This window comes from Temnothorax americanus, unplaced genomic scaffold, assembly GCF_048541705.1.
Source record: "Temnothorax americanus isolate GAGA-0224 unplaced genomic scaffold, ASM4854170v1 Scaffold41, whole genome shotgun sequence".
Classification (NCBI taxonomy): domain Eukaryota; kingdom Metazoa; phylum Arthropoda; class Insecta; order Hymenoptera; family Formicidae; genus Temnothorax; species Temnothorax americanus.
In genome coordinates, this window is record NW_027509559.1 from 980,115 (window position 1) to 993,699 (window position 13,585).

The following is a 13,585-nucleotide window of genomic DNA, read 5'->3' on the forward strand; positions in this document are numbered from 1 at the left end:
GTTTATGCGCTCGGGCCCCCAACTACTTGCCCCCGTAGCGGCGAACTAAATCACACCCCGCGGATTTTATATTAAAACAAATAATTAATTCAGATGCCCGGCACATCGGGTGGTCCGCCACGGCCACGGCGTGGATCGCCACGGCGCCTCGGCCCTCTCGATCCTCTCGATCCGACGCTTTTTCGTTGCGGCGGGAAACGGAGGGGAAAGCGGCGTGCAGTCACGCTACCGCTTTAACACTATCGTCGTCAGCGGGGGTCGCCGTGGAGGCTTGTTGGAAATCTGCTCGTAAAGCTCGCGATATTACAAAATGGCCCCAGCGACAGTCGTGGGGCGTGGATATGATGCGTGTTGTATCTGCGTCCTGAGAAAAATAGGTGAGTCGAAAGAAGGAATTCACGCATGTTGCAAAATTTAATATTTGACGTCATTGATCGATTTTACAGCATCGCACAACGATTGATTTATTTCTTTTTATTCATTTCTATTCTAATATGTCAAAATCATCGTGCATTTCTCGTAAGCGATATGCCAAATATAATCTTTTTAGATATTTTTGCGGATACGCATGTCCCGAAAGTTGCATGGACTCCGCGACTGAATAATCATGAATACGGAAGTTTGTGTGCGGATGCTCTTATCTCCCTGTACATATAGCCATATCGAGGATTAGACGAAAATATCCTAGCTGGAACAAGGTACGTACCCCCTCGCGGAAACGCATCTATGGAAGAGGACGCTTATGTCTATCGCTTCGTAATGTCGGCGCCCTGTTGTGAGCCTACGAATAAATTCCTGAGTAATGGATGTTACTTAGTAGAGACTTGCAGGGGGAAATACGCGTTGCGTGTATTGTAAGTGATCGAGCATGTTGCGTAACAGTCGATTCGAATATTCCTGGGGAAAATTGTCCGCGAGGATTTTAGACGAAGCCGGTATACATGAGTCGATATTACGCGCAATTATTTGTGCGAAACTTGTCGTGCGCGTCGATTAAATAATCGACGTATCTTGGGCTTACCGAGAGCTTCTTTATCCGTGCGAGGCGCGCATATAGTACGGGACCGGTAGTAATTTTGTTACGTGTACGAAGATACCTCGCGCGTACGATATTTTCTAAGCTTAAGAGAAAATTCATTATCATACGGCACGATCTTTCGTAACGGTTAATTCCACGGTTCTGCGGAAACAGGTTCGTTTAGTTGAACTTTGTATAATATTGTAGCCGACCTGTCCATCGCTTCGAGCAACAACCGAACAGGTTGTTGCACGAAAAGAACGGTCAATATTTTTTTTTTTTTTTAATTACGACCTTTGCGTTTCACATGCGAACACAGTTCATGGTAATCGTTTCGTATATTCATTATTAACAACATCCATTTTTCCGGTTATATCGCGGAGGACGTGTTTACAGTGGCCAAGTAATTAAGCCTGGTCATTATTGCGATAATAAATGCCTCATAACTTAACCGCAAATTCGTTTATGGAGAAATGTTGGATTTCGTGCGGGGACACGATGAGGTGCTTCGGAATGACCATCGTTTCGCAATTGATTCTTCTTTTCACCTCGAGTATCGTTATCAACATAGTAGGGCCCATATGGTGAATGATAAACGGTTCTGCTGCATGCTCTCCGAATAAAGCTATGTGATATAAGAGAGAGCATGCTCCGAAGGAATGCCATGCTCCGAATGAAATTATGTGAAATACGCTGGACATCGTACAACAGCCTCGAAAGAAAGTGCACGCACGTGTGACGATGGAGAAATCAAAAAGTAATTAACTGTTGTAACATGCGAAATGTTGTTTTTAAGTAGTATATTTCTTTGAAATACAATCACGACGCCTATTTCACTTTTTATCTTCTGTTATTTTTTGTGTATATAATCAAGTATGAATTGAAAATTATCTAATGCATATTAATCACATATTCAACTACCTAATCATATATGAATTAAATAAAAAATAGAAAAATAAGCAGCAATAGCAGATAATTTGAATAGAAAATTCAATTCAATTTGCAAATTTAATTTTGATATTTTAATGTTTTTAATAATAAATAATTGATGAATAAACTTTTCTTGTTTTATATATTTTCCTTAATCATCGCTTATTGCGTTATTATTAACAACATCTGCGTTATAAAAGTTATATTTAATCGCATGGCGACGAACAGGTTTGTATTTATTACGAAACAACCGAGGTAATCATATCTTTAAGTGTTTTTTGCAAGAACCTTGTCAAAATGTAACGAGTATGCTAGTTTAGTGAAACCGTTTCGAAGAAGTCGATAATGAGTTAAAGGAAATTCCACTGAAACTTTGTCCATTTATAATGAACGGCGAATTATTTGTTTCGGCAGCACTCATGTGCAAGTCATAGTTAGTAAAGAGTCGTGAAAATCTCTCCGTCTCCATAATGGAGGGGCCTTTCATTATGCGCGGCGGAATACGCGACTTCTAATCGTCGAAGAAAGGGAGACACGCGTGTGGTAGAAGTTTATGAATTTCGCGAGTGCTCGACGAGTACATTCCGGCTGTCCTCGGCATTCGTATAGCGCTTGTTGGTCCAGACTTGGACGGTTATTGAGAACGCAGCGAAATCTAGCGCCGCGCGGGTAATTGCTGTCACGTTTGCGACGAAACGATCTACGTGAGATGAAAGTAATCAAGATCGGGTATAGCGAGGCTCTCGGCTCGCGATACGCTTTTTCTGCATCGCAGAAAACATACCTGGTTGTCGATCGGATAATTTTATTTATACGTTTGCGCTTATTTTACATTCCGCGTTAAATGCACGCATTGCGACAGTATCTAATAGCTTAATTTCCTATTTGCTTGACGTAAGAAATATGGAAAGCAATCTATATGTATATCACAAATAATGTTCTTTTCATTATTGTATTTTTATACTTTTACAATTTAAGCAATTCAGGTATTGTTGTATATATGATATATTATTTGTTTTTTAATCTTATATTTAATTTTTCATACAAACATATGTACACACACGTTCATCGACATTGAAAGATACCACTGTCAAACACAAGAGCCATGATATACGAATATCCAGTCGCAAGATGCGTTCTATCCGTAAATGTCTAACCCGGAAGTGGAAGGCATTAATGATGCCTGATGTATACACGATTCTTTGCGATACACGCGCTCATATATTGTCGTTATTTATCGCAGACAAACACTTTGCCCACACATTACGATCACGAGCTGACTTATGTTCTCTCTCTTCCGTTTATTTTTGCCTCTGCCTCTCGCACGAAGCGTCGCTGATTAAACACTCATTTTAGCAAGTTCATTGTGCCTTTTCTGAAATATGCACATATCCAATCGTGGAATTTATTGCTAATAACAAATATCGTCAAGAATACGATTGTCTGATATGGATAATTTATATCTTGCTGATACACAATAGTTGTACATATTATGGTGGCGATAATTATCGTTAGCTACGCAATTATCGCTAAAGCACGCTTTGACACTGATTAATAACATCCTCGCGCACTTTCTCTTCTTTCTAGTTAAATGAGTTTCGCAATTCATGCTATGGTCGTATTTTCCGTTTTATCTACCAGTTGCACTGAATGCTTTAACCGTGCAAAGATAATCGTGCGTCAGTATATAACGTTGAACGAAAGTGAATTTGCAGAAACATCCCCCCTGCTGGGGTAGTCTCGTTAGTCAAGGGGTGATTGCAAAGGCGAAGCCAATGACGAATTATGTAAATCATCGCGTGTTGGGGATGAAAACGCATGTCTTTGTCGTCATGGAACGCTTTCTATCTCACGGAATATTCTAAAAAAATTTATGTCTGTATAAGTTAGATGTATATTAACTGAAATAAACAAATATAATGATATCGGGGCTGTGAAATGGTATTATCACATATATACAGAAGGTAATCTTTTACATAATAATGTTATAGAAATAATCGTTTTGTATATCTGTGTATGTACAAAAGGCAGCTATCATTATATATTATATATTGATTCGCATCAAAAATTGGTGGAAGCTACGAACGATCCTCGATCATGGACGCGCAAAAGTCGATATGTCGCTTTTTTGAGTAGCGATTTTTTGCACCGCAAGGGAACGGCGTACGGGCTAGGCGTATTCAGTTTCTCTGTCCGCGTACCGTCACCCGTTGAGCGATAAACGGCGACTTTAGTTCGGACAATGACGTTCAATGTAGCGTGACGGGATGATACGTTGCGGGTGCCCGACCGCCCGCCGGGAAGCTCTTGGTTGCTGAACATGGGGGCCGCACATCATTACCCACCGTTGTTGACACTAGCTTATAAACGTCGTCATTCGGGCTCGGGGATGTGTGACGGACAGTCAACACCGCGTCGTGCCACGTCACGACTGGAAGCTAACACTCGATGGGGGTTGGGAGAATCCCCTACCTGCGACCTTGCTTTAATTCGTTAACGAACAACGTTATTAGCTCTTTTTCTGACCGATAGGAGAAGATCACCGCGAACATGACAAACATTTGCGTCGCAGTTCTATAATTACTGTCTGTATACAATAATTTGTAAATACTTTTTTTTTCATAGAAACAGAAAACGTGTAGAATGTAGAAACATTCAGTGCTTCTCGGTACATGTATTCCGCTTGACTCACAGAATTTTATGGAGTAACGGGCTGAAGGTACCGAAACAAGATACAAGAATAGTAGGAACTCGCGGAGTAGCACAAGCGCAGTTGCTCGGGCGTGCACGGGGCGGAATATAAGCTCCGATAAATCCGACTGCGCAGTTAAAAATTGATGTAGTAGTTTCGGAAGTGCATGGGGCCGGCGGTTAAGTCACGTATGTAGTCAACGGTAAACGGAAGCCCATATCAATAAGTATCGGCTGTGTGTATCGGGATCTCTGCGCGCGAACGAGCGGGGGAGGAATAGGGGGGAGGGAGGAGATGGCGCGCCGTGTTGTATAGAGAGCTATAGTCGATGGGATGGCGGTTCCAAGGCCGGGGGTAAAATAATGGGGGCGGACGCTCGACTCGAAACATTGACGTTGCCCGGCGCGCTTACAAACACACCGACACCAATCGAGCATGGCTCTTCCTACACAAAACCGATGTAGGGGGGCTTCGTTGGCCAGGCGGCCGGTTGGCTTTACAGGGGGGAGGAGAGGAAAGAGAGAGAGAGAGAGAGAGAGAGAGAGAGAGAGAGAGAGGCAGGAATGGAGGTAGGGAAGAGTATAGAGAACGGAGGGCAGAGTATCAAGAGAGGCGCGGAGGGAAAAACACGGAGAGGATGAGGGAAATACGCATATATATCCTTGTACAGCGTTCTATGCCATCGATGCGGCTCGTGTTTAACGCCCTTATAAATGTGTAATGCGTATACTTGAAAGTGGGAATGACCGAGGCGCGGGACGGGAGAGCAGCAGAGGACCGGGTGTAGGACGTACCCGCAACTCGCCGGGGTGGGCCCTCTGCGTATCGATAAACGATCAATCAACTGGTACACCTATGGACGAGGCCACCGAGGGTAAAAGAGGCGGCGGTGGCAGCGGCTGGAAGGTAGAGACGGCCGGAGGAGAAGGAGGAGGAAGTGGTAACGGAGGACGACGTAGGGGTAGGAAGTACAAGGGATGAGAGAAACGGTACGATGGTGGGTGAAGATGGGTATGTGAGAGGAAGGATGGAAGGGGTTGAACGGAAACAGCGGCGGTAGGGGCAAAAGACAGAGGAGGCACGAGACGCGGGGTGAGGGTAGCGCGGGGGAAGGTGGCGGCTTGCAGAGTATCGACCCATCGCAGAGGAGAAGGCAGCCAGGGTCGCCTTCGCCGGGTTTTGTTGATGTAGGTGTATACGCTCCGCGCGTATCTGTCTATCTGGATATCTGCGCGAAGACGTTACGAGACTCAATCTCGCTGTCGCATCGGCGCGACGAGTTTGAATCGTTTCCATGCTTTAATTCCGTGGAGGCATACCACTCGGAAAGTGTTCCGCGATTTCTCGAATGTATATGCTATTCAATGTTGACCCTTGGGATTTACTGTTTGTCTGACGTGACTGCAATAGAATATATATCTACGATTTTCGCTTTAATCTCTCGAGGTGTATATACGTCATGAGTCATTAACAAGAATGTGCGTAGTAAGAAGATTTACAAAATTCCTTAGATCATTAATGTCCCTTTAACTTGGAGTAATCTTCATTTTATGGACTTTCACATTCGCACTACGCTCTCGAGTACCAAGTGTACGTTTCGCCAGAGTATCCAGGAGCAACGAGCTCAATGTCTCTATGTTCCTGCGCGTTTTCTCTCACCCTCTAATGTGTACGCGAGACAGGAAAGCGATTAGAGAAGGAACACGATCATGTGTGTGTGTGGAAGTAGCCGAGTCAAATTATCTGCGACATGCTCGATGTACATTCTAAAGGACATATCGCGATTCCGTATCACTTATGCACCGTTAAACATGTTAATGACCTCAAGCTGCTTGCTACGCATTGCGTTCTCAACGTCTTCGGCGTTGTCATCGTATCACGTGCCGTAAACGATACGTTCAATCGGGGAAGCTTATTTCGGGTATATCATCGCGCATACGTCTCTCTCGTTTTACCCTCCCAGCACCTCACCCATTCCGCACACATTTCCGCTTCGTTTTAGCGGCATGCACACCGCTTAACTCGCACAGAGGGGGAACAATGCGCAGCCACCGAGCGTAGCTACGTGGATCTGCCCATTGTGGGGTCAGGTGGGTCGTCGGTCGGCGAAGAGCCCGTTGGCTGGCTCCGCGGGGTGTGGCCACATATACATAGCCACAACGATTCTCTCCTCTCTGTCTCTCTATCTCTCTCCTTCGTCTACTTTCGCGCTCTCACCCTCTCCGTCTGTCCAGCTTTTCCTCTCGTTTCATCGTCGCGCGTTTCACTCGTTCGCCACAGGAACGTTTCGTCTCGCTCTCGCCAACCGAATCCGTGGTCGTGCTGATAACAATAGCGAGCTCTTTCTCCCTCCTTTCTCTCTATCTCTTGTTCGTACTATCTTAACGCTTAGCGTTCCCCTTTCTGCCCGCGAAGCTGGTGCGCGCGCGGCAGTAGGGATACGCCAGTGCGTATACGCCGCATCGAGAGCTACCAAGCAGGCGCATCGTCGGCCTATTACAATGGCCAGCCCTCCTAAACGTTTCATTGTCATCGGCGTTCTCTCTGCCCATGCGTCGATGCGCGCGAACCATTGTTTCTCGTCGAATGGGCGGCTCTCGCCAGCGAGACCACCGTCATCGGATAGCGTCGCGCCGTTTCCACGGTGAGGCCAAGCGAGGCGTGAGGCGTGAGTTTCTGCGCGGCCGACCACCCATGACCACCAGTGGTGGAGTATATTAATTGCTTTTATCTAGGTGCAATCCCCTCTGTCGGAAAGGTGTCATTAATATGATAGATTTGCCGACTTGACTGTTCGATCAATTATTATATGTATATAAAATTTCTTTTCGCAAATCACCGATCATATTTATCGCAACAGTAACATAGCTTGTCGTTAAATTTGTGCATTAAGCTATCGCTGATGTGGCATATACGTGGCAACTTTCTCTCTTTAAGTAATTAATGCGTATTTATTACACACTACTTTGTACGTGCCTCTGCGATTTGCGCGCTTTGCTTTGTCCTCACTACGTGCGACGGTGCGGCAGCCAAAGCTTCCTTTTCTCTTTTACGGTAGTTTATTCTGCTTTTTGCGTAGGATAATCGGGATACATATTTGTCGCATTTAACATCAGAGAGTTATATCATCAAGCGAGATATATCATCGTGGCATAAACTTGTTACCACGCTACCGTGCAGCTAGATCTAATAATAAGTTCCGAGAGGATAGGTACTTTTTTTTTTACCTATACATATGCATACCAATTATTTACGCGTGCCATCGAAGTTTTCCTGCTTAGACATTCCTCGCCTCGGTGAAAGAACAAGTTCGTTCCGTAACGACAAAAAACAATTATCGTGAAAACTGCATTCATTAATAACGGATAACGTATCGTTGCATCGCGCAGATATTCAGGTAGAACCGGTCGGACTAACTCGATACGCGAATCTTTCAGATAAGCACGCATCGTCAAGTAAATCAGGCCTTCTCTCGTTACACGCGTATATATTCTTAATGCAATATCCCGGGACACCGACTACAATCAACTACGGATCTTACAACCAGCGCTAAAGATAATGATCCCAGCGTCCGATAAGTATTAATATAGCGCGAGCTAGTTGCGTCGATGCACGGTTACAAAGCGAAGAGGCGTCCTTCCGTTTCTCGTTCCATTATATTAAGTGCTCCACTTGCCGATTCGAAGCTCGCGATACATTTGATACGCGCGATGGCGCGATGCATTTCGAATCGACTTGCAGATTTTTGATGTTCGCAAAACGAGTCCGAGTTCCGGTTGATGCGCGGCGCTAAACTGTAATTATCGCGAATTCATCTTAAGAAGTGACCACACATTCTTCTTGCTACATGATATTACCGATGATCTACAGTACATTGAAAATTGTAGTCTTTCGCGGCGCACGATCGCGGATCTTCTTGATCCGCGTGCAGGGTAATAAATCTGCCCTAATGTTGGGTTACGAGAAACAGTTATCGGGGTCTTGAAATTTATCGGTTCCTTAACAATTTTCCGCTATTATCGTCAACGATCATTAACAATTCTTACAATCGTAACCGTTCAACGGCAATTCTTTAATAACCTTTATACAACCTGATATTAGTACGCCGCACAATAAATTTAGAGAATACATTATATCTTTTAAAAAACTACGAGACACGCAATTGATTGCAAAGACACGCATTGTTCCAAAGTATGATTTTCCATAATGCTATAATGCTACGTTGCAACAGTAGATAATCAGATCTTTAAAATTTCTAGCTTGCTTGATATAATCTCAATGTTACTTTCAGCATTCGGTCGCGGTTTGTATAATTCTAATGATCATAGATAGAGTAATTTTTAACTTGCTCTCCATATAACGTATCGCTATATAAATATTATTTTTAATTGGTTAAAACGATATCAATATCACTATTGCTTTTAATATCATAACCAAGTTGCACACAAATAAGATTTTTTTACCATTTTTCAATAAATACGTCGTAATAACGACGATATTTTTTAAATAAAATACTTTTGCAATATTTAATGCATATCCAGTATGGTCGTCCTCTCGTGTCTCTCGACAGCTATTTTCTTGATTTGCTCCCATAGCATGGGGTAGGGATGAATCGTTCTGGCGAAATCCGCGCGATCCAGACGATACAACTCGCAAATCTTAACGGCGACGACGCTGGCCACTCGCCGCTCGTCCGGCATCACTAGCGCGATCTCCCCAAAGTGCGCGCCATCCTCCAAGTGACACACTTCCTTACCGGAACTCGTATAAATAGCCACCGTGCCGGTAGCGATGAAGTACATGCAATCACCTGGTTGATTGGCCCGTACAATCACGTCGTTTGTTAAAAATATCTCGGACTTTAGCAGAGCGACGATGCGCGTCAGTAACGAGAGGGGTAGATTGCTAAAAAATTTAACGTTTTCCACGAGTTTGCGGCAGACGTGCATGCCGATCTCCTGGCGCATATGTGGGGACAAAGTGCTGAGGATCTCGGCTTCGTAGAAGTATCGATGTTGAAAGCAAAACTCATAGTAAGCTACGATACGGTGGCGAGTCGAATACGGTAGTTGCCGATGCTTCATATATTGCTTGAGCTGTGCCATGATGTCTTGATACTTTATTCTAGAACTGTTGGCGCTCTTGTAGAGCTGGTTCACACGAGCTATCAGGATCCAGATAGTTAGACTTCCTAAGATCTGTAAGAGGATCACCAGCGTGAGGTCCGCTTCGTTTCTCGGTCTTCCGTGCAGGAAACCCGAAGACAGAAAGGTGGAAACGGCGCGTAAGAGACTGTTCAGATACTGTAGAACCTTAGATTCTTCCCAAAGGTTGAACTCGTGTATCCACGAGTCGTTGCTTGGTCGCTTTGGTAGATCCATGGAAGTTGTCGCTATTGGCACCAGCCAATACAGGCAAGACTGCCACTGAAACGCTATTATTAGCCAAAATATCATAATGCAAACTTCATAGAGGGCCACTGGAACATCGTATGCCTGGGCAATCCTTGTTACGTAGGAACTGAGAGAGAACACGCGGAATCCGCACATCAAAGACACTAACTCGCGTGTGACTGTGTTCTTCTGCCATGTATTAACAAACGCGATGTCAGTTGGGAAAGAGCCCAACAAATCTGGCAGAAAAGTGCCGTATCTTATGTACCTCTTCATTATTTTTTTCGGTTCCATCACGACGGTGTGGTGCAGCTTGTCAAAATATCTGCTCAACAACAGATAAAGAAATGTTGATTTTAATAAATTTTGTAATAAGAACGTGAGAATACAACGTTCAAAAATTGCGTTCTTGCGTTACGTTGCGTTCTGCGAAAATGCGAATATTTCTTGATTAAACTATATTCACCCTGTCATAAAATTAACGATTATGTCCACGCAACAAAGACAAAGTAGGATATTTTTGCAAACTGTCCAATAACCTGAACGCCTGTTTATTTCGAAGGTAGCTTGATACGGAATGGCCAACAGTAAGCATGTTATCGTTAAAATCATTAGGATTTCCCAGAAAAATCTGTGCTATAAAAGATCTGATTTAGTATAATGCATTCGACTTGATCATGTATTTGCTGATGCTATAATACTAATACATTTTACATATATAGGAAGATTGTAGAAAGTCAAGGAAATATACCTAAAGGCACTGAATGGATGAAGAATATGTTTGTAGTTACGCAAATGCCGTCGCTTTTCCGAGATTACGGAAGCGCGACTGCGCAAATACTTGCGGGCACCTGGATTTTTTCCGGATACCATCAGCGAAGAGCGAAACGCGTCAAACGCTTTTCGGAAGAAATTGCGATCGGGAAGAAAAAGTATATCTTCATGCTCGGTCTCGACTTCGCATTCATGCTCCACACGAAGCATCGTTGAATCGTTAAGTGGCGGATTGAAGGCAATGCAAAAAGAGGGGGAGTTTTATTAAACGTATATTTTTAATTATAGAAATATCATTACATATACATGAAACAAGCGTACATCGCCGGCAACGGCGGCATGCGGCATCTCTTCGGATGAAAGGAGAGCCCGTTCTTTCACGGCTGATTCGTACGAGCGAACGCAGTCGGTATATAGTAACGTTGCCGGTGGATGATCAAGCTTATTGTGTGTTCAGGTTCCTCTCGGAGTCTCTCTTTCGATATGATACCGGCCACATTATCCTGAATGGAGAAAGATATATTCGTTTTAATCTGTAAATGGTAAGATAATTTTCGTACTCTGTTTTGAGATAATTTCTGTTGGAACGTAGATAAAGCCATAGCAGAATGCTGCTGGTAATACATAATCGATTTTGTTGTTTGCGCCTGTTGTGTAGCTTTTTGCCTTATGAGGACAGCACTTTATTTCTAGTTAATTGTATTGACAACAAAAAGTGATTGGAAATATCCGCAATCATGTTTTTTTAAAAAATATTTAATATCATGCATTTTTTGTTTTTGTTTGATATAAATTGTTTACATATCAATTATTTCAACTTTTGTTTTACAATTATCTCTTTTACAATAAAAACTCTTACACGGCTTTTTAAAAAGTGGATTAATAAAACAATTTGTAAAAAAACAACAACTCAGGTTATAAGATTTCTATCTCACTTTCGACTATTATACATATATTTTTAATAACATGTATCACAAATTTAATCTTTACATTTACTTTGACGTCATGCAAGATGCGAAATAACTTTAATAAAATCAATCATAATAACCTGTCTAATGAGTTGTTTAAACACGATTCTTGCGTCAATCTCTTACATGCCTTCTTTAAGAGCGGATAATGGAAACAAAAAATAAGTATTGAATGGCTTTCAGAAGTGGAATTTTGAAACAGAATCATATAATAATATATATAAAACTGATTATGGATAGCTCACGTATTAAGGTAACGTTTACATCACGTTGTAAAGTACCAGTTCTCGTCCGATCACTGAAGTCAAGCAACGTTGAGCACGGTCAGTACTTGGATGGGTGACCGCTTGGGAACACCGTGTGACGTTACCATCTAATTTTTTTTTTGCATTTTTGGTATTATACAGACGCGCGTTACGCGCGCAGTATTTAGCTTTAATATTATACTATTACTGTTACATTACACTATTAATCTCTTCATATACATATAAAACTGTCGAAATATGCGATACGGATGCTCACGAAGTAAGTGCAGTGAGATTATCCAATCGGCATAGCGGAAAAGCGTCAACAACACTCTTATATAGCTTTTTAAAGAGTGGATAGTTTGTAAAAGAGAAAATATCTCATATATAAATATAATTTTCAAATTGTTAATTTAATATCTATGTTATATATATTAATTGTTTTTTGTTAAGATTTGTAAGATTTATTAAGGTCTTGAATTAAATTTGGAAAGTTAAATTTATTTAAAAACCTGAATGTGCCTCGTTGAAAAGAATTTATTAAATTTCACGTTCGCGATTCGTGCGAACGCGTTTACTAATATGCGTCCATCTCGAAATTAATACCATCCAATATGCGAAAGGCATCATATTTTTCATACGTTCCAGTTCGTGGAGACGTGAATAATTGCCGGTATGATTTGCGAGTCGCGTACATCACAGTGAATTTTGGTGCGGTCAGTTTATTTTTAGTGCAACTGACAGTTGGTTTCCGCGAGATATAAAAAATATCAAACTGACTGTACACGAATAAAGAAACGTTTTTCCTAGCGAGTAACACAAATGAACGGCACATATGACAATATTTCGTTATGTAATGTTGTTATGTATATGCATACGTACTGAAATATTACACGCGTGTATCGACGATTGTTTTTGCGAAATCGAGATTTTTGTTGTATACACGTTTCGCGAATCCTTCCTAGCTCGGATTATCATGGTAAAGATGAGAGTATCTACTAACGCAGATCGCGGATCGCTTTCGGGATGGATGGATCTGTTCACGGTACATTTAAGTAACGTTTTATACAAGTCGGCTTTATGAGGGCTCAGACCTTCGTTGCGTGCACCGCATATAAAGACAACCTTCCGGTATATATTCTACGCGTTGAATTCTCAATGTAACGACGAGATTTTATGGACGATTTTATTCGTTCTCTATACGCGAATAAATGTGTGTACATCCATGAATAAACTCAGCCATAACCGTGCCTATTCGAATGAGTAAAAACGATACAAGTGTCTTGCCACGCATAGGAAACTTTTAACATTTATATCTTTATATTTGATACTTATATGATACGCTATTATTGTCGTAAAACAAAATACGAAAGAGCTTCTTCGAACATTTCGGGTGCGGTACGCAGATATCGTGCGGCCGGGGCTAAAGGGGTATCAGGAAACATTTTATCCCAAGCTTCGGAAAATCTACCGGTTAAGCGGTATATGCAATTTAAAGTCGCTACTTCTGTCCGTCCCGAGGGAATTAAGGGTCAGACGCGGCGGCAAGTATATCGCCAGGAAGT

At 42.4% G+C, this 13,585-nt stretch overlaps 1 protein-coding gene, 1 long non-coding RNA gene and 1 pseudogene across 2 annotated transcripts in view; 2 read left to right on the forward strand and 1 right to left on the reverse strand.

Annotated features, from left to right (window-relative positions):
- Window positions 1-11,320, forward strand: part of LOC143902899 (uncharacterized) — a 102,823-nt gene extending 91,503 nt beyond the window's left edge. The window contains exon 3 of the long non-coding RNA XR_013258524.1: window positions 11,265-11,320. This is a non-coding gene — a long non-coding RNA (uncharacterized LOC143902899). The remainder of the gene's footprint in view (window positions 1-11,264) is intronic.
- LOC143902878 (potassium/sodium hyperpolarization-activated cyclic nucleotide-gated channel 1) lies at window positions 9,167-10,096 on the reverse strand. Its single transcript, XM_077416073.1, has one exon. The coding sequence runs from the start codon at window positions 10,094-10,096 to the stop codon at window positions 9,167-9,169; it is 930 nt and encodes a 309-aa protein (XP_077272199.1).
- Window positions 11,321-12,027: 707 nt separating the features above from the next.
- LOC143902902 (5S ribosomal RNA) lies at window positions 12,028-12,147 on the forward strand (annotated as a pseudogene).
- Window positions 12,148-13,585: the final 1,438 nt, after the last annotated feature.